Source organism: Primulina eburnea, chromosome 12 (genome assembly GCF_022965805.1).
Source record: "Primulina eburnea isolate SZY01 chromosome 12, ASM2296580v1, whole genome shotgun sequence".
In the NCBI taxonomy this organism is placed as follows: Eukaryota; Viridiplantae; Streptophyta; class Magnoliopsida; order Lamiales; family Gesneriaceae; genus Primulina; species Primulina eburnea.
The window spans coordinates 9,668,601-9,687,678 of NC_133112.1; the positions used below are offsets into that span (position 1 = coordinate 9,668,601).

General features: G+C 34.2%; 1 protein-coding gene across 1 annotated transcript; it reads left to right on the plus strand.

The window, feature by feature from the left end:
* On the plus strand, positions 1–1,692 carry LOC140808260 (flavonoid 3',5'-methyltransferase-like). The gene is made up of 5 exons (XM_073165332.1): positions 1–102; positions 547–629; positions 729–873; positions 974–1,105; positions 1,203–1,692. The coding sequence occupies exons 1-5, from the start codon at positions 52–54 to the stop codon at positions 1,491–1,493; spliced, it is 702 nt and encodes a 233-aa protein (XP_073021433.1). The 5' UTR covers positions 1–51; the 3' UTR covers positions 1,494–1,692.
* The last annotated feature ends 17,386 nt before the right edge of the window (positions 1,693–19,078 follow it).

Here is a 19,078-nt window from a genome sequence, read left to right on the forward strand (position 1 = left end):
ATTCATCATTTGTATTCATATAATTCCCTTCTTTTCTTAAAATCTTCAACAATGAAAGAAAAGTTTACGGGAACAATTCTTCAGAGTCATGCTCTTTCCAAGGTTACATTTAAATGTTCCATAATTCTAATTTATTTTAACATTACAGAATCCTCTGAATTTTCAATTTAAAAGGCTTTAAAAGAATCATTTTATTTGTTTTTTTTCCCTATATTTACCTATTGTTATTCAACAGTTATGTTACACTTAGACGAATGTATTTCAAATATTATGTTTCAAACCCGTATAATCTTGCATGTTTATATACCGTTTCTTGTTAAAATCATAATGTCATTTGAAGTATATTATATTTTTTTAACTAATGTGTAAATAATTAACGATCTGATCTATAGTTTCATTGTTAATGATAAAACTATAATGATTTGCAACCTTTTAAAACTCTACTATTCTTTATTAGTTTACACATGATCACTATAAATAATTAATTTACTTCTTCATATTTGTGACCTTATAATATAATTGATTGTTTCTTTAAATTGCATGCAGTACATTTTGGAAACAGCCTATCCCAGGGAGCATGAACAACTCAAAGAAATAAGGATGGCTACTGTCGACAAATACAATTTCATGTAAGATTTAAGATATATTTTTCACTAAAATATATTTCAAAAAATAAAAATAAAAACAATCTAATAATAATAATAATAATTATAATAATAACTTAACAGGAGCAAGATGAATGTACCTGCCGACGAGGGATTGTTTCTGTCGATGTTGTTGAAGATAATGAATGCAAAGAAAACCATCGAACTCGGAGTCTTTACCGGCTACTCTCTTCTGTCGACTGCTCTAGCCCTACCCGACGACGGAAAAGTAAGTAATTTCGCCGAATAAATCGGAATCTTGTTTATATATTTTATAAAGTATGAAGGAAAATTTATGAATGTATTTTTACTAAATTATTTCGTTCCAGATTGTAGCTATTGATCCAGATAGGGAAGCATTTGAGACCGGGTTACCATTTATCCAAAAGGCAAACGTGGCGCACAAAATCCAATTCATCCAATCCGATGCCAATATTGTTCTCAAGGAATTTGTCGCCGATGTAATTAATTAATTTTAAACTTTTGAACCCCGATTTAATTAGTTAATTATATATTCTTTTCATAAACATTTTAACTTGTTACTAAATTGATTTTCAGGGCGAATGTGGAACATTTGATTTCGCATTTGTTGATGCTGATAAAGACAATTACATAAATTACCACGAGGAATTGTTGAAATTGGTCAAAGTTGGAGGAATTATAGCTTACGACAACACCTTGTGGGGTGGAACCGTAGCAATCTCCGAGGACGATGAAATGGAGAACTACTTGAGAGTATGGAGACAAGCGGTCATAGATTTCAATGCTTCATTGGCAAAGGATTCTCGTATTGAATTAGTTCTTCTTTCCATTGGAGACGGCCTCACTCTTTGCAAGCGTCTTGAATAGACCAAATTACTCTTTTAGAACAAAAAAAAAAGTATTAGGCAATTTGTTTATATCCTTTTATTTCTTTATATTGTTCATGTTGTATTCTCATTTCAGTTTATGTTTTATCTTCGACTTATTTCAGTTGTGATCCAATAAACGGTTTGAAAGTGTATTAATTATATCACTACCAATATACATACATGTAATTTGTTTTGTTTTTTTGTTTTATACGCATTTGCTAGGTGGAAAACTCCTTAAAATCTGTTTTATGAAAGCATCTTAAATCATTATCTGTTAGGCGGAAAACTCCTAAAATCTGATCCTCCATGATATAATACAGCATTTGATGTACCATTAATGTATCTAAGGATCCTCTTAGTTGTATTCCAGTGCTTTAGTCCATGATTCTTCATATACCGACTAATTGTTCTCACTGCTCGAGCAATGTCGGATCTTGTACAAATCATGGCGAACATCAGACCTAACACTGCTGATTCATATGGTACTCGATACATCTCTGTCCTCGCTGCTTCACCGCTAGGTCACATATCAGATGATAACTTGAAATTAACATGATGAGGGGTTGAGATTGACTTACTATTTTGCACATCGAAGCGTTGTAAGACTTTCTTCAAATAATTGTTTTGAGAAAGCCAAATATTTCTGTTACTTCTGTTTCGATGAACTTGCATCCCTAGAATCTTGTTTGCTAGTTACAAGCCCTTCATATCAAATTACCTAGCCAACTGTGTCTTAGATTTTTGCACCTGATATATGTTGGGGTCTGTTACCAACATGTCGTCCATATATAATAGCAAAATACTATAATCATCATCATACCTCTTGAAATATGTAAAGGGTCTGTACTAAGTCTATTGTATCCAAGGTTCATGATATAATACTCAAATATCTTGTACCAACACCTCGGACTTTTTTTGAGATCGTATAGTAATTTGTTCAATCCGCAAACCAAGTTCTCTTTGTCTTTTTCCGCAAAACCTTCTGGCTGGAGCTTATAGATTTCTTCTTCAAGATTTCCATGAAGAATGTTATTTTCACATCTAGTTGTTCTAGATATAGGTCAAATATCACACTATGCCAACACTATTCTGACTTTTGTAAGACGAACCACTTGGAAAAATATCTAGTTGAAGTCAATGCTTTTTTTTAACATACCCTTTTACCACTAATCTACCATGATACTACTCCACTTGGTTCTTTTCTTCAAGATTGATCTTATAATCATCTGTTACTAATTGCTTTCCTTCGTTGTTGTAGTGTAACAAGATCTCAAATTTTATTTATGTCTAATGCCTCCAATTCTTCCATCATTGTTTTCATCCATAGGGATACATTCGAGCTTTGAGTAGTAGCCTCATGGAAACTCGATGGCTCATCATCTTATGTTAATAGACAATATGCAATATTGCTTAAAATGACAATTTGAAATCCAACATTGTGGTATTCTGTCTCGAGTTGACTACCTCGTATTGGAAAAATCATAGACTCAACACGTTCTTGTTCACCGTGCTCCGATATTGCTTCACAAGAAATTTTATCTTCGTCTGTCTTATTTTCCACATGAAATATAGTAGTTTTTGAATTCAGCGTGCATTTGTCTCCCTTTACTTTATCTTCTTTGAGGATAACATCCCTGCTGATAACAAGCTTGTGGACAGTAAGATCACACAAACAAAACTCATTTACTCCATCAGCATAACCCAAGAAAATACACTTTCTGGATTTTGAATATAACTTTGATCTTTCTTGATAATTGTATAGAACGTGCATATGACTTATGTATGAAAAAGAAAATAATAAGCCGGCTTCCTAATCTACATCTTGATCGGAGTCTTCAGATCAATCGCCACTGAAGAAGAACAATTGATAAGATAACAAGTGTTTTTGACTGCTTCGACCCAAAATGAATTGGCTAGACCTGTAGTCCTATACATAGCTCTAGTTGTGTCACTTCATTCTGTTGAGGTGTGTAAACCATCAAAAAATGCATTTTGATACCCTTATGTTGAAAAAATGCATCAAATTTTTCACTGGTATATTCTCATATATTGTGAGTCCTCAGACACTTGATTTTCTTTTCAGAATCAATTTTTCAACTCATGCTTTGAAATCTTTAAAGAAAATGTTGGAACATTTCATGTTCGCAGCCTTACTTCATTTTGTGTTAACAAAACTTGTTATTTTGTTACTAATGATTTTATCTAAGTGTGCAGTTAGCTGAACGTAACTGAAGTTATCGAAGAATGCAAACTGAAAGTATCAACTGATTTATCAAACTGAACCGGTTCAACTGATAAATCGTAAACCCGTTCAATTATTGTCCAACTGTAAGGTGGTTCAGCAGAAGACCTTCACAAGCCTGTCCAGCTGATGAAGAGCTCAACTGATGAAGAGCCCAGCTGACAAGTTCAAATGAAAGAGAGAAATCAGTTCAACTGATGAGTCAATTGATTTCACCAGCCCAACTGAAGATCAGTTCAACAAACCACTTCAGAACATCAGTTAGAACCAATCAGTTGCAGAACTCAACAAGTTTATTCTATGGGATCCAGCTATTCACAAAGGTACAAAAGCATCTGTACAGTCAATAGTACAATAATGGACATTGCAGCAAAACTTTAAGACAAAATGTTCCAGAATGGCTGTCGAAAAAGTCGAGACACAAATTTCAAGGAACACATTCAAGCTGCAAGGATCACATATGATTATTCTTGATGTACGGTCGCATTACTGCTATAAATACAGACCAAGACCATCAACAAAAACAACGAGAGGTGATAAACAAGAGAGAAAAGAAAAGGGCATGCTTATTCATATTAGCTTACAAAGAAGCAATTAGCTCAGTTGAGTGAACACTTCGAGTTATATCAGCTTAGTATAGAAGCCTATTTTCCCTCAGTGTGTGAGAACACTTTTCAGGTTCTTTTCAGAGATCAGTTCTCACACACAAAAACACCACCACTCAAATTTTGTCTTGCACAAAGACGTAAAACTTGTGTATATAGTCTTTGACACACAAACATTCAACAAGTGTTGGCTGAAAGGTGATGTCCTAAGTCTAGACTAGAAGTTCAGTTAGGCAATGGTAAGTCCTAAGTTGGGTGGGTTTGTACAAAGTGTTGTATAAATAAAAGTATTCTAGTGTATCCTACCTGAGGTAGTAGAAGGGGTGACGTAGGAGCAGTTAAAATCTCCGAACATCCATAAACATATCTTGTGTACTAACTGTTTAACTGTGTTTTAAACTAATTTGATCAGTTCAGCTGATATCAGTTCAGTTAAATCCACAGCTGAACTAATAGAAGCCAGAACTAATTCCCCATATTTCAGTCAATCAGTTTACACAAGCTAAAAGTTTTTTTAAAATACTTCAATTTTTCTTAACGAATGATTACTTCGAATGTTTTCCGCTTAGTTTCAAACCAAACTCGATCTAATTCATCGATGTATATATTCTTAGAACAAGAGCCATTGCAGCTCATTGAGAATATTGTGTTTGAAGCACCCATGCAGCTATCCAAACCGGTTAATCAGAAAACATCTGATTTATTCTTGATTGGATACATCCAACATCTCCTACAAGAATCATCAATGAACGAGACAAAATATCTCGCTTCTCCTAATAATACAATTGGTGGTTGCCAAACATCCAAATGAATTAGCACCAATATGCTTTTTCTTTTGGGAGTGGAAGTGTCCAATTTTAATCTATGTTGTTTATTGTAGCACAATGCTCACAAAGGGTAGATACACTTTTGTTAGCCCCGACATCAGCTTTCGTTCTGAAAGAATTTTCAACCCTGGTTCTGACATATGCACGAGCTTTCTATATCATAACACTGTTAATTCTTCCCCTGAACCAATCGATGCAACAGCAAGTTCCGTCTATTTATGTGTTTCTCCCAAAATTACATACAGATTTATAGTAACCTTTTCCGTCTTCATAACCACAAGCGCGCCCTTCAAAATTTTCATGATCCTTTCTCGATATGAGTTACACCCAATATCATCCAATTTCCTCAAAGACAAGATATTCATTCGTTAGCACCTTCATATGTCATACATCCTGTATGATGTGAATGTTTCCATCAAATTTTTTTTATTTTGATGGTGCCGACCCTGACGATTTCCAAAGCATGATTATTTCCCATTAATGTAGATCGTACCGAGATTGGTTCATATTGATCGAACCATTTTCTCCAAAACGTCATGTGCCAAGTCGCTCCTGAATTCATAATCCATGTGTCACAAAATTTGTGTCTGCCTTCTGCAACTGTTTCTGCTTCGATAAATAATATTTCATCACCGCCTGAAATAATGACCATATTTCCTTGAGAACCCTTCTCGATACTCATATAGTCTTTTTTAAATTGTCATTTATTGCCAAATTTAAAGCAGTAAATATTTTTCTTCTTATTTCTTGACTTTATCTACCTCTTCTTTGGCTCTCACTGGAGTCACGATCTATAAATCTTCCTCTTATCATCAATAAACCATCTTCCTATTTTGAAGTTAACAACATATCTTCCTTATTTTTGCGTCCGCTTTCTATTGCGAGAATCGAAATTAAAACATCATCGAATTTTAAAGAGCTCGTAAGGATGTTGTTTGTTAAGTTGATGATAAGATGATTATATGAATCTGGTAATATTTGAAGTAGAAGCTCTGCACGTTCTGTATCCTCTATTTTATATCCCATAGAGGTGAGTTGGCAAATAGATTATTTAGAGTATTGATATGGTTAGTCATCGATGAGGATTCCACCATCCAAGGAGTATAAAGCCTTCCTTTTAGGAAATTCTTGTTGGGTAGTGACTTGAGCTTGTATATTTTTGTCAAAATATCTCAGATAACTTTTTCTGTTTTTATCTCAGATATATTTGAAAGTACTTTATCTGCTATGGACAAGTATAAATTGGCAATAACATCGTCTTTCATCTCATTCCACTTTCCATCATCAGTCATGTTGGAACATTTCATGTTCGCAATCTTGATTTTGATGCTAACAAAATTTGTTTATTTGTTTCTAATGTGTTTACCTAAGTGCGCAGAAACTGAAATTGATCAGGCTTCGAACTGATCAGTTACCAAGCTTAAACTGAAGCTATCGAGACGCAAACTGAAATTGCCAACTGATTGGTCTAACTGAACCAGTACAACTGAAGTATCAAGAGCAGTTCAATTGATTGTCCAGTTGATAGGTGGTTCAGCAGAAGATCTTCAGAAGCCCGGCTAGCCGATGAAGTGTTCAACTGATGAAGAGCCAAACCGACCAGTTAAACTGAATCAGTGAAATCAATTCAGCGGATGAGTCAACTGATTTCACCTCACTAGTTCAAGACCAGTTCAGAACCTCAGTTAGGAGTGAACTAGTTTGCAGATACGACAAGCTTAATCCAGCTGTGCACAAAAGTACAAAATCTATTGTACGATCAAGGTACAATAAGAGACGTTGCATCAGAGCTTAGAGCCAAAAGTTCCGGAATGGATTTCGAGGAACAGATTCAAAATGCAACAGTCACAATAATTGAGTCTCACTGTACGTTCAGCCAAACGCCTATAAATAGAAGCCGAAGCTCATTGAATAAAAAAGATGATAATTGACAAGTGAAAAGAAGAAGGGAACACATATTGTATATCAGCTTACAGGAAAGAAGCAATCAGCCCAGAGAGAATACATCAATGTGTTATCATCTTAGATTAGAAGCCTATTTCCCTCAGTGTGTGAGAACACTTTTCGGATAGTTTTCAGAGATTAGTTCTCACACACGCACACACACCACCACTCAAATACAGTCTTGCATAAAGAGAATAAACTTGTGTATATATTCTTTCTCACATAGACGTTAAAGAAGTGTTGGCTGGAAGGTGTTGCCTTCAGTCTAGACTAGGAGTTCAGTTAGGCAGTGGGTAAATCCTAAGCTGAGAGGGTTATTACACTTGTTGTAATTAATCAAAGTATTGTAGTGTATCCTACCCAAGGAAATAGAAGGGGAGACGTAGGAGCAGTTGAAGTCTCCAACATCCATAAATATATTTTGTGTACTCTAACTGTTAACCCCTAGCTTTAAACTGACTTGATCAGTTCGAGTTCTCACCATTACTGAACTGATACATGCGAGAACTGATCCCTCTTTTCTTCAGTTATTCAGTTACACAAGATTAAAAGCTTTAACTGATTAGTTTTCTTAACGAAAGATTACTTCGAGTATTTTCTGCTTGATTTAATTTCAAACTCGATTTAATTCATCAGTGTAATCATTCTTAGAACGCGAGATATTGCAGCTCATCACGTTTTTAAAAGATTTTCCCAATCTAACAATTGGTATCATAGCTAGATGTTCTAAGGACATTTGAAAACTGATATTTTCTTTTAAAATGTTTTTTAAAAATTTATATCTCACGGGTTTCTTAGAATAGAGGGGATTGGCTCAGCAATTAACATTGTAGCCACTTCACTCGATTCAGTTTTTGTTATTCAAGCAGCTTGCAGGGTTTTTGAGGTCAAATGACAGCAGAATAGCTAAACTGATCAGCGGGCAAGATTTCAGTTGCCAGCTTACCAGTTCAACTGATCAACAGACAAAACCCAACTGCCAGCTGAAACTGATGAGTTAAGTGAAGCTTAATCATCATAAGTGCCGCTGCTTCATTGCCATATCAGATCCTAGTAGTTGATTATTGTTGTTCAACATCAGGTGAGTCCAGTTTCCATCTGTTAGACCAGTTAGCCAGCACAAAAGTCAAGTTCAAAGCAGCTAGCCATTCATCTGGAAAAGGAACTCAAGACTATGCAGTCTTTCAAGCATTAAACCAGTAGTTGGTTATTTAGTTCCATTATGTGTAAACTGATTGATAACTATGTTGTTCAAAAATTTAGCCAAGTGTAGTAGCAATTTTCCCTTACATAACTCGTGCGCTTAATTATAATACAGGGGAAGTTTTTTCGTTTAAATAAACATCTTGTTATCCAGTTAGTTTAAGTATAACTGAACTAATATTTCTAGTTTTTGTGTAGCCTTAACTGCTTGCATGATAAATGTTGCTGAATTTTTTTTTTAAAATCGCGTGACTATTTATATTTTGAGGGGGAGTTTTTTAGGGGGATCTTTTCTTTTTAAAACTGTTTTCAAATTTGCTATCCCTCAAACTGAAAAATTGTTTTAAATTTCTTTTTATTTAGTTGTTGAGGAGGAGCTTTTCTTTCTGCTATTCCTCGAACTGAAAGTTATTTTATTCGCTTGATTGTTTTTAAACTTTTTTGATTCTCACAAAGGGGGAGAATTATTAACTGGTTTTATCGATTTAACTGTTTAAGTTTTGTGATCATCAAAAAAGAAGAGATCGTTTGTAAGATCCCAAAAATAATCAAATGAATTATTCAAAAAAAAATAAAAATAAATAAAATTTTGTTGTGTGTATATATATATATATATATATATATATATATATATATATATATATATATATATAGAAGATAAATCTGATGGAAATATCATCTCAAATTTTTTACTAGATTTAGTAAGAGTTTTACCCATACTAGTTCATGATTGCATCCTTAGCAAGTTGCCATCGGCTGAGTATAAAAGGGAGGGGATGGGAAGGAAAAAAATAAAGAAGCAAACCAAAACCATCTTAAATAATAATAAAATTTAAACTTAATAAATCAACTTTTCCTACCCATCTCTTCATGTGCCTTCTTGTAAGGTAAATGTTCTCGTCCCTCGTTAATATATCTTCTTTGGTTGATAATATTTTGTGTGAAATATATGAACATATAATTTTTAGCTTCAGTTGGTGTATCTTGAAACCCAACTCCTGCAAATTTTTCTAAATGTCTAAATTTTAAATAGATTTTTTTTGTTGTACAGTACTGTTATAAATAAGTCAACTAATAATACAATGAAAATGTTTTAGTTTGGAATTCTTGAAGTTAAGATGTTTCCTATAATATATACTATATTATTGCATTACGGTCAAATATATATACACCTTGATGAAGCATATAGAAAAATAATATGAATGAAATTATTGGCTACTCTTGAGTGCTATAAATTTAAGACCCAACCTTAAAATATTTTGGTAAGAAGATGACATAGGTACAAGGAGTTTACGAGAATGAACTTAAAATTTGTTAAATACAAATTTTAGTACCTTGTACACCATATTAAATGAATAGACAATAAAATTTGAGAACCTATTTTGGACTCAATTTTCATGGACGTCAACACCTCTACTTAATAGTTCATTGTTTAAAGAAAGTTATAATTTAAAATCATTTAAGTTATAAATGGTGAAATTCTGGACAAAATCAAGAAATTGTTTTGTATAAATTAACATTTTCATAATTTTAGTATATACGTTTTGAATAGGTATGTTAAATTAATTATGGTTATTAGAGTTTTTGAGTTAACTTTTCCAAACCTTAAATTAGTAAGGATTTTATGATGCAATATTATAATTTAATAATCTGTATAAGATGTTTCATACTTTTAGAGAACCCTAAAAATGAATGAAATGATCAAATAAAGCTTCTACATAATCTATGTTATTTGCTGAAAATATTAAATTAAAATAAGGAAGGAGAAAGTGAGATAATATAGAACTTCAAATTTTATAGTAGAAAATAAAAATACACATGGTTTACTGAATAAACAAATAATTGATAAATGTTATGTTATTTCCCAGCTTGACCTCATGTATTTTTCATCTTGTCGTCGTTTTGAAAATAAAAGGTATGTTATTATGGGGTAACATACAACAAATATTTGTAAAGTTCGATATTTGTTGAATGTGAATTACATGAAACTAAATTGTTACATGGATTATTTGTGACATTACATAACGGATGCATTAAAACAAAAAGTATTTTGCACACATGTATTTTCTATATATGTAGCATCGATGCATAACATAACATTGCATTGCATATTGTGCCCGATTTCAGTGTTTACTTCTTTCGATATTGTGTTTGGATTCGAGGTAATTATCGGGATGGTACGGAGCTGGGACTAGCCAGAGAGATGTTGTAGGCCGATAAGGCGCATTTCGTCCGTAGTCCTTGGCGAGCTGACCGACACACGGTAGTAGACTGGGGGAGGAGTGGTCGCTACGGCAGTGTAGCCGAGCCTTGCCTGTAGCTCGAGCTGTTATGCGCTGCATTTACTGATTGTGCAGCTTCCGATATATTGATTTCCCGTGCATGTGCACATACCCTGATCATGCATTGCATCCATGTATCATTCGTTACAATTCATGTTGTTTTTATTTCGGTATTTTCATACTGGGCTATTGCTTACCCCTCGGGGGCAATTATCTTTTGTGTGTGGTTGATAATCAGGGCAACATGGCATCCATAGTACTTCTGAGTGAGGAGCAGTATGAGGAAAGCACTTATACTATCATGTTCATAGATGGAGCATTAGCACTAGTAGAGGAGATCTTTTATGATTGCCCTGGGTTGATGTTGGTGATGGGGACAGACCCCAGTTTATCATACTTCTCAGTAAAGGTGACTTGGTTAGTATACGTGCCGATTCAGATGCTGTGAGGGAGGAGCTAAGATAAATATGCATAAATATATATAATTAGGCTTGGTATATTTTGTTATGTAATATTTATTCGAGCACTAATATTTTAATTGGTATGATGTTGAACTAATCCGGGATGATATGCGTTTTGGTTAAAGGCAAATATTAACAATATAAATATTTATATGAATTTAGTAAACATGTTAATTGCTGTGTCTCAACTAATAATTATACGTATTATACTTTTATACTATATAAGAGCGTTGCATCAAAGCCTAGAGCCAAAAGTTCCGGAATGGATTTCGAGGAACATATTCAAAATGCAACGGTCACAATAATTGAGTCTCACTGTACGTTCAGCCAAACGCCTATAAATAGAAGACGAAGCTCAGTGAATACAAAAGATGATAATTGACAAGTGAAAAGAAGAAGGGCATGCATATTGCATATCAGCTTACAAGAGAGAAGCAATCAGCCCAGAGAGAATAATTCAATGTGTTATCAGCTTAGATTAAAAGCCTTTTTCCCTCAGTGTGTGAGAACACCTTTCGAGTAATTTTCAGATATCAATTCTCACACACGCACACACACCACCACTCAAATACAGTCTTGCACAAAGACAATAAACTTTTGTATGTAGTCTTTCTCACATAGACGTTAAAGAACTGTTGGCTGGAAAGTGCTAACTTCAGTCTAGACCAGGAGTTCAGTTAGGCAGTGGGTAAGTCCTAAGCTTGTAGAGTTATTACACTTGTTGTAATTAATCAAAATATTCTAGTGTATCTTACCTAAGGAGATAGAAGGGGTGACGTAGGAGCAATTGAAATCTCCGAACATCCATAAAGATATCTTGTGTACTCTAACTGTTAACCCCTAGCTTTAAACTGTTCATCATAACTGAACTGATACATGTGAGAACTGATCCCCCTTTTCTTCAGTTATTCAGTTACACAAGATTAAAAGCTTTAACCGATTAGTTTTCTTACGAAGGATTATTTCGAGTATTTTCCGCTTGATTTAATTTCAAACTCGATTTAATTCATCGGTGTAAACATTCTTAGAACACGAGCTATTGCAGTTCATCACGTTTTTAAAGGATTTTCCCGATCCAACAAGTCATTTCCCTCGGTCTATCTCCAATAGCCGCCAAACAATTCTTCCTTCTCAAAACTTCATGTATCTTTATTTTCCACAGCATAAAATTGATCCCATTGAACTTTGTTATTTCGTATCTGCCAGCCATTATGTCTACCACAATTTAGTTGAATAGACAAAATAATCCCTCTTAATAAAAAAATGTCTGATGTGGAAGATCTATCTATGTTGCAACCACAGAGCTTACTTAGAATTTTAAAAAATTTAAACCAATGCTTTGATACACTTTGTTGGTCCCGCGGCGGCATCTAGAGATATAAATATGCAAATAATGAATAAAATTACACCGAGTTTTAAGTGGAAAATCCATAAAAGTTATTAAGGTAAGAATCACGACATGATGAAAAAAATTCCACTATAACATTTTTTTGTATACAACCATTCACTGTGTTTACAAAGAGAAATACACTCTCTTAATATAATAAGAGAACAAAATACATCACAAATATTATAAAACTAAGCACTCAAATAAGAATGTATTGAGTTGAGAGAAAAACTCAAGAACGCTTTTCGTTCGTTTTCTTTCAACCTCCATAAATGCTCAACGCATTTTACCACCAAGTCCCATAAATATTGTCAGTGGCGGAGCCAGAAACTCGATCCTACCCGGGCTAGATTTTTAAACTCTAAAATCCATTAAAATTTTAAATTAATCTACCCGGACTAATATCATATTTATCCAAAATTATAAAAAAATTTACATAAAATTTTTTTAAATTTTTTTGGACCACCCGGGCTTTAGGCTCTCCCTCCGCCCCTGAATATTGTACGCCACCCACATTAATTTGCCAAAAAATTGAACCAAAATGCCCAAATTTTGAAACCCTAAAATCCGAATTTACCTACAACTCCTCCAAATATGGAGCAAGGCTTTGAAATCGAGCTACCCAAGTCCTAAAGAACAAGAAATTGACGAGAGAGAAGGTTGCGGGTTGGACTAAAGCTTGCGGAAAGCAGCTAGCGCGACAAGAACAACCTCGCTTCCTTCAGATCTCACTGCAATCGGACGCCAGATCACCTGATATAGCTTCAAGAGGACCTTGCAAAGCTCTCCTGGCACACAAAAAAAAAATACTAATGCTTTCCTAGGTAACTAATATCGGGTTCTAACAAATAATAACTAATTCTTGTCTGGCCGCCTCAACCCACAACCCAAATGAGCTAACTAGTTTCGACACACCTTTAAATATGTTAATAAAATCATAACGGACACAGAATATAACTAACATAAAGATAGAGAACAATCTCTATACGCTAATGAAAATATGTAATTTAAAAGTTGAAAAAATGAAAATCCATTTCCAAATTATTATTTATATCACAACTTATATTAAAATAGAGATTCTTATTCTTCATTTAGTAAACAAATGAGTAAGACAGAGATTCTTATTCTTCATTTTAGTAAACAAATGATAGCCACCAACTAATCCAAAAATTTGATTTTATTAATGATTTGGTTCATTTATGTTATGATTTGGTCGTCGAAATTCAAGAATAGTTGGAACGGATTTTCGATGGTCTTCTTTGAACCTTCAACAATATCAATACAAACAATCCTTCGTTGGCAAGTGTCAATCTCTTGTATGGGATGAATTTCCGAGATGTTCAAGTTGCAACGGATTTTCTACTAGTAGTGTAAGCAGTCATAGCCATACGGAAAACCTTGGCTATATATGTTATACTTCAGATATATATTAGCAAGCTTATGTAGGAACACGTGATTTCGGATTTTATTCATGTACGTATTTCGGCTAATATGGTAGCTCGTAATGTTGCATATTTTGTTCCTATCTCCATTTCAATATTTTTTTTGGATGAAAGATGAGTTTACTTCTTGGTTGGTAAAGTTTAACAAATGATGCTAATCAATAATATCACAAGTTTTTCTTAAAAAGTAAATAGTTTTACTTTTCTACTAGCAAGTACTCCTATATAATATATCATTGGGTTTTAGTATGATGGATCCCCTGATATTTTGTTTAAAGATTCCTAAGTTTATATTTAATTTCTAATTACTATTTCCAGTCGATGCTATGCAATAATTATGCATATAATATATATTTTTTTATTATGTTTGTTAATTTGCATGATATTTGGGCCATTGGAGAGTTAATTATACTCAATGAATATAGTAAGGAAAATTTGATAGTAGGCCACGATCCAAGAAAATTGCTCACGTCGGTTTATACATTTTTAAAGAAAATCGATCTCATTTGTAGTAATCAATATATAATTACTTAATTGTAGAATTAAATATTTGTTATTTTAAACATTCTAAAATATGATAATGTGTTAACTCTAATTGATTACTATTCTAGGGTTGCCAAAATTAATCTTCCAATGGATAATTATTCAACTTCATAAGTTAATTTTGTATAATGAACACTGACCCAAATTTCGATATAAATTATGAGAACAAGTATTTTTCGTTCTTAAAAAATTATAAATAGTTGTAACAATATTTTTCAAATCTTTTGTTCTCGTTGACACTCCATTAAAGAAGCTGAAATTTACATTAAAATACTAATGCCTCGATTTTTTTTAAAAAAATTGACTAAGAATAGCCAACCCAACCGGCCACAAACAAGGTTAGATGTATTCCCTTTTGTTTCTTTAGGAAAAAAAATAGTTTTAGTAATGTAAATTGATATTCTTCGATTTAAGTCTTTTAATTGATAAATGTTTGATTTTCATTCACTAACTTGAATTTATTTTTGTTTTGGCTCTTTTTCACCAGAAACCGCTAAATATGTCGAATATTACTTATTTAGAATGATACTCTTCAACATGGCTCATATAACAAAAATAAAACCTATTTTATGTACATTAAAATCTATTTAAGCAAAAACAAAAGGAAATGATAAGATTTTTTACTCATATTTTAAAATATTGTGTATCGTTTGACTTTTTTTCTCCATTTGTTTATGTTTAAATTTGTTTTGGTATGTGTAATATGGGTTTATTCTCTTTAATGAGTTATGTAGAATATCGTATGAGTTAGTGGATTTTGGCAAAAAACGACTAAAACAAAAAAATCTAAGCCATTAGATTAAAAACAAACATTGACAAGTTAAAAAATAAAATTCAAGTTACAGAATTAAAATTACAATTTTCATTTATTTTATGGGTAGGCTTTTTTTGAGACGGTTTGAATTTATATCTGTGAGACGAGTCGATCAAATACATACCCATAGTGAAAAATAGTATTTTTATCATAAAAATAATGTTTTTTTATGGGTCGGATTGAACATGATATTCGTCTCATAAAATTGACAAATTAAATCATCTTATATAAATTTTTGTATGTGTGTATATATATAGTCTTTACTATTACTCATTATACACAATATTATTCACTATTTTTTTCAATAAATAGAGAGAAATTTTTCTAGAGACAAGTCGTAGCTGAAACCGTGGAGTGAGAATTTCAAATTTTTGTGTACCGATTCCCAGAAAGAATCCCTATTCGGCGGCGATGTGGTTGGTGAAAAAACACGAATGTCCCCCAACCTATTATATCAATAATTTTTAATAAATAAAAAATATCAAAAAGAGATAAAATATTCATAAATAAAATATTATAATAAATAATTAAATGAAAAATTAGTTGAGTTGTGACATTGAAACTTTCCATCTTCACGCGTAGTTACTTGGGCAGCATAGACCTTATATTATATATGAAAGAATTTTGTTTAACATAAAAGTAGGAACAGTGCGAATCAGATATAGGTGTTGTCTTGGATGTTGAAAATCTTACGATAGTATGCAGCACAATAATATAACACATAAATAATTAACTTAATTAAAAATAACACAAGATATAAGTATTCACAAGTGAACACACTTGTGTGATGATTCGGGACAAAATAATTACTAGAAAGAAATCGAGTTTACAAAACCATTACTATTGAAGAAAAAAAAAATTATCTTCAAAACAAGTCGAGAAAATAAATTGCGTCCTAAAATATTAATAAAAAAATAACCAAAACTCAATCCTCGAGGGCATTGCTAGACTGATGGAGCAGGCGCAGCGGGCTCCTCGACCTCAGACAGAAATATATGAGCAGTTCAAACAGCTTAACCCGAAGGAGTTCAGGGGTATCACTGACCTTTTTATGGCAGAGGGTTGGATGCGGTCATTGGAGCTACATTTTCAGTATCAGGAGATGAGGGATGACGACCGAGTCAAGTGCACCACTTGCATGCTGAGGGATGACACATCCATATGGTGGGAGGGAGCCGCTCATGGGGTGGATTTGGATACTCTCACTTGGAGTCATTTCAAAGAGATTTTATACAACAAATATTCCCAGCAGATGTCAAGGGTCGCCTGACGAGGGAGTTCAGGAGTCTCCGTGTTGGAACTTTTCAAGTTCGCAATCTTAATTTTTGATGATAACAAAACTTGTTAATTGTGTTACCAGTGATCTACCTTAGTGTGCAGCATCTATGATCACTCATGAGATGTTTACATCGCAAAACTGAAGACCCAACTGATCACACAAAATGAATCAGTCTAACTGGTTACGTCAATTGAGCAGTCCAGCTGATTGTCCAGTTGATAGGTGATTCAGCAGGAAAACCTCAGAAGCCTGGCCAACTGAAGGAGTGTTCAACTGATGAAGAAACCTAGCTGATCAGTCCAACTGAACGAAGTGTGAAATCAGTTCAACTGACAAGTCAACTGATTTCACCAGCCCAACTGAAAGATCAGTTCAACTCACCAGTTCAAAGCATCAGTTATGGATGAAGACAAACTCTTTCAAGTGGATTCCAGCTGTACGTGAAGGTACAAAGCCATTATAAAGTCAAAGGACAATAATGGACGTTGCATCAGAGCATTAAAGACAACACTTCAGAAGGGCAGTCGAAAAGTCGAGACACAAAGTCCAAGAAGTCGATTCAAATGCAACAGATACAATAATTGGGTCTCACTGTACGATCAGTTTTCCCGCTTATATAAGGAAGAGATCAGTGAAGACTCAAAAGAACATAACAAGAAGATAACCCAAGAAAAAGAGAGAAGGGCACGCTTCAAAGGTATATCAGCTTGAGAGAAGCATTCAGCCCAGTCGAGGGATCTCTTCACAGATATATCAGCTTAGATTAGAAGCATATTTCCCTCAGTGTGTGAGAACAACCTTGTTCAGTTCTCACACACACAAACACTCTCATCACCCAAAAACAGTCTTGCACAAAGACGTTAAACTTGTGTATGTAATCTTTGACACATAGACGTTAAAGAAGTGTTGGCTGAAAGGTGCTGCCTTCAGTCGTAGCTAGAATTTCAGTTTAGGCAGTGAGTAAGTCCTAGCTGAGTGGGTTTGTACAAGTAGTTGTATAAATCAAATTCTTCTAGTGGATCCTATCCGTGGAGATAGAAGGGGTGACGTAGGAGCAGTTGAAGTCTCCGAAAATCCATAAACATATCTTGTGTATTTAACTGATTAACTACTGCTTTCAAACTGTTTTGATCAGTTGGAGTATTCGTCAGTTCAGTTGTCACTGTAACTGAATTGTAGAATGCAAAAACTAATCTAGTCTCCTTCAGTTAGTCAGTTTACATAAGTTAAAATATTTTCTAATATAACAGTATTCTTCACGAAGGATTACTTCGAGTTTCTTCCACTTGGTTTTAACCAAACTCGACTTAATTAATCAGTGTTAATATTCTTAGAACATGAGCTATTGAAGCTCATTGGAGACTGTCGAGTGTGAGATGTCTTCGAAGGCACTAGCACAAACGATCCTTCACTCTGCCAGGTAGACTCGACTGTGGCGGAGTTTATTCGGAAGTTTGACAGGGCTGTCACTTTGTGCCCCTTATTGCTAGAGATGTCTCCTAGAAGCTGAGGCACTTCATGGATGGCCTGAGACCCACCTTGCGTAGGTATTTTATGTTGATGAGACCAAGGAGCTATGATGAGGCCAACCGCTTGTGCTTTTCAGGCGGAGCAGGCCCTGAGGGACATTGATATGAAGATGCCACGGAAGTGACATCAGGCCCAAACTAGGCCACCGATGCAGCAGTGGCAACAGATGCCCCAAGGACAGGTTAGGAGGCTCTGGCAACAGAGACCATCACAGGCACCATAGGCTCCTAAGCCGGGGGACAGACAACCGTGCAAGCAGTGCAATCGGTTCCACTTCGGAAAATGTATGTGGGGACCTTCAAATGTTTCATATGCGAGGATGAGAGTCACAAGGCGGCGTATTGCCCTAAGAACAAGGGCCCCACTATTGACAGGGCGTATGTGATGCATGCAGAGGAGGCTGAGGTGGAGCCGGACTCCTGATCACCGGTAACCTTTATGTTTAAGAATTTAATCTACCGCCTTGGTTGCATGTGTTATATGATTGTTGTGTGAATTATTTTGGGATTGAGAACTTAGGATAAATTAGGTTGCATGTTCTAAATAGTTGGACTTAAGGATCGAATTGAATTGATTAAGGGTTTAAGGAGCATATCGCAATAACAGAAATTTTAGGTGCTATTTTTGAACATTTCAAATTTTTGGGCTTAAATTCTTAATTTTCGAGAATTTTAAGGTTCAATTGGGCTAAATTAGAAATTTTTTGGGACAAGAATGAAATTTTCGAAGACTGTAGGGCCAAATTGTAAAGAATTCGAAACTTGAAGGGCACAATTGAAATTTCCGAAATTTTTGAGGTACAAATTCGAGATTTTTGATTTGGTACTAGAAGTAAATCAGTAATGTTTCTAGGATTTTGGGATAAATTTCTTAAGTTTCAACACGATCAAATTTGATGGTATGCTTTGTTGCAAGAAGGATATGTATTTCAGGTATATCAACGTATGCATTGCTAGACTCCAGAGCTATACATTTGTTTATATCTGAATCCTTTGTTAAGACACTAGGAATCATACCAGAGGCT

Coding starts and splice junctions, on each gene's coding strand:
- LOC140808260 (XM_073165332.1), top strand. CDS start 52: ATGAAAGAAAAGTTTACGGGAACAATTCTTCAGAGTCATGCTCTTTCC. Junction 630..728: donor GTCGACAAATACAATTTCAT/GTAAGATTTAAG, acceptor ATAACTTAACAG/GAGCAAGATGAATGTACCTG. Junction 874..973: donor CCCTACCCGACGACGGAAAA/GTAAGTAATTTC, acceptor ATTTCGTTCCAG/ATTGTAGCTATTGATCCAGA.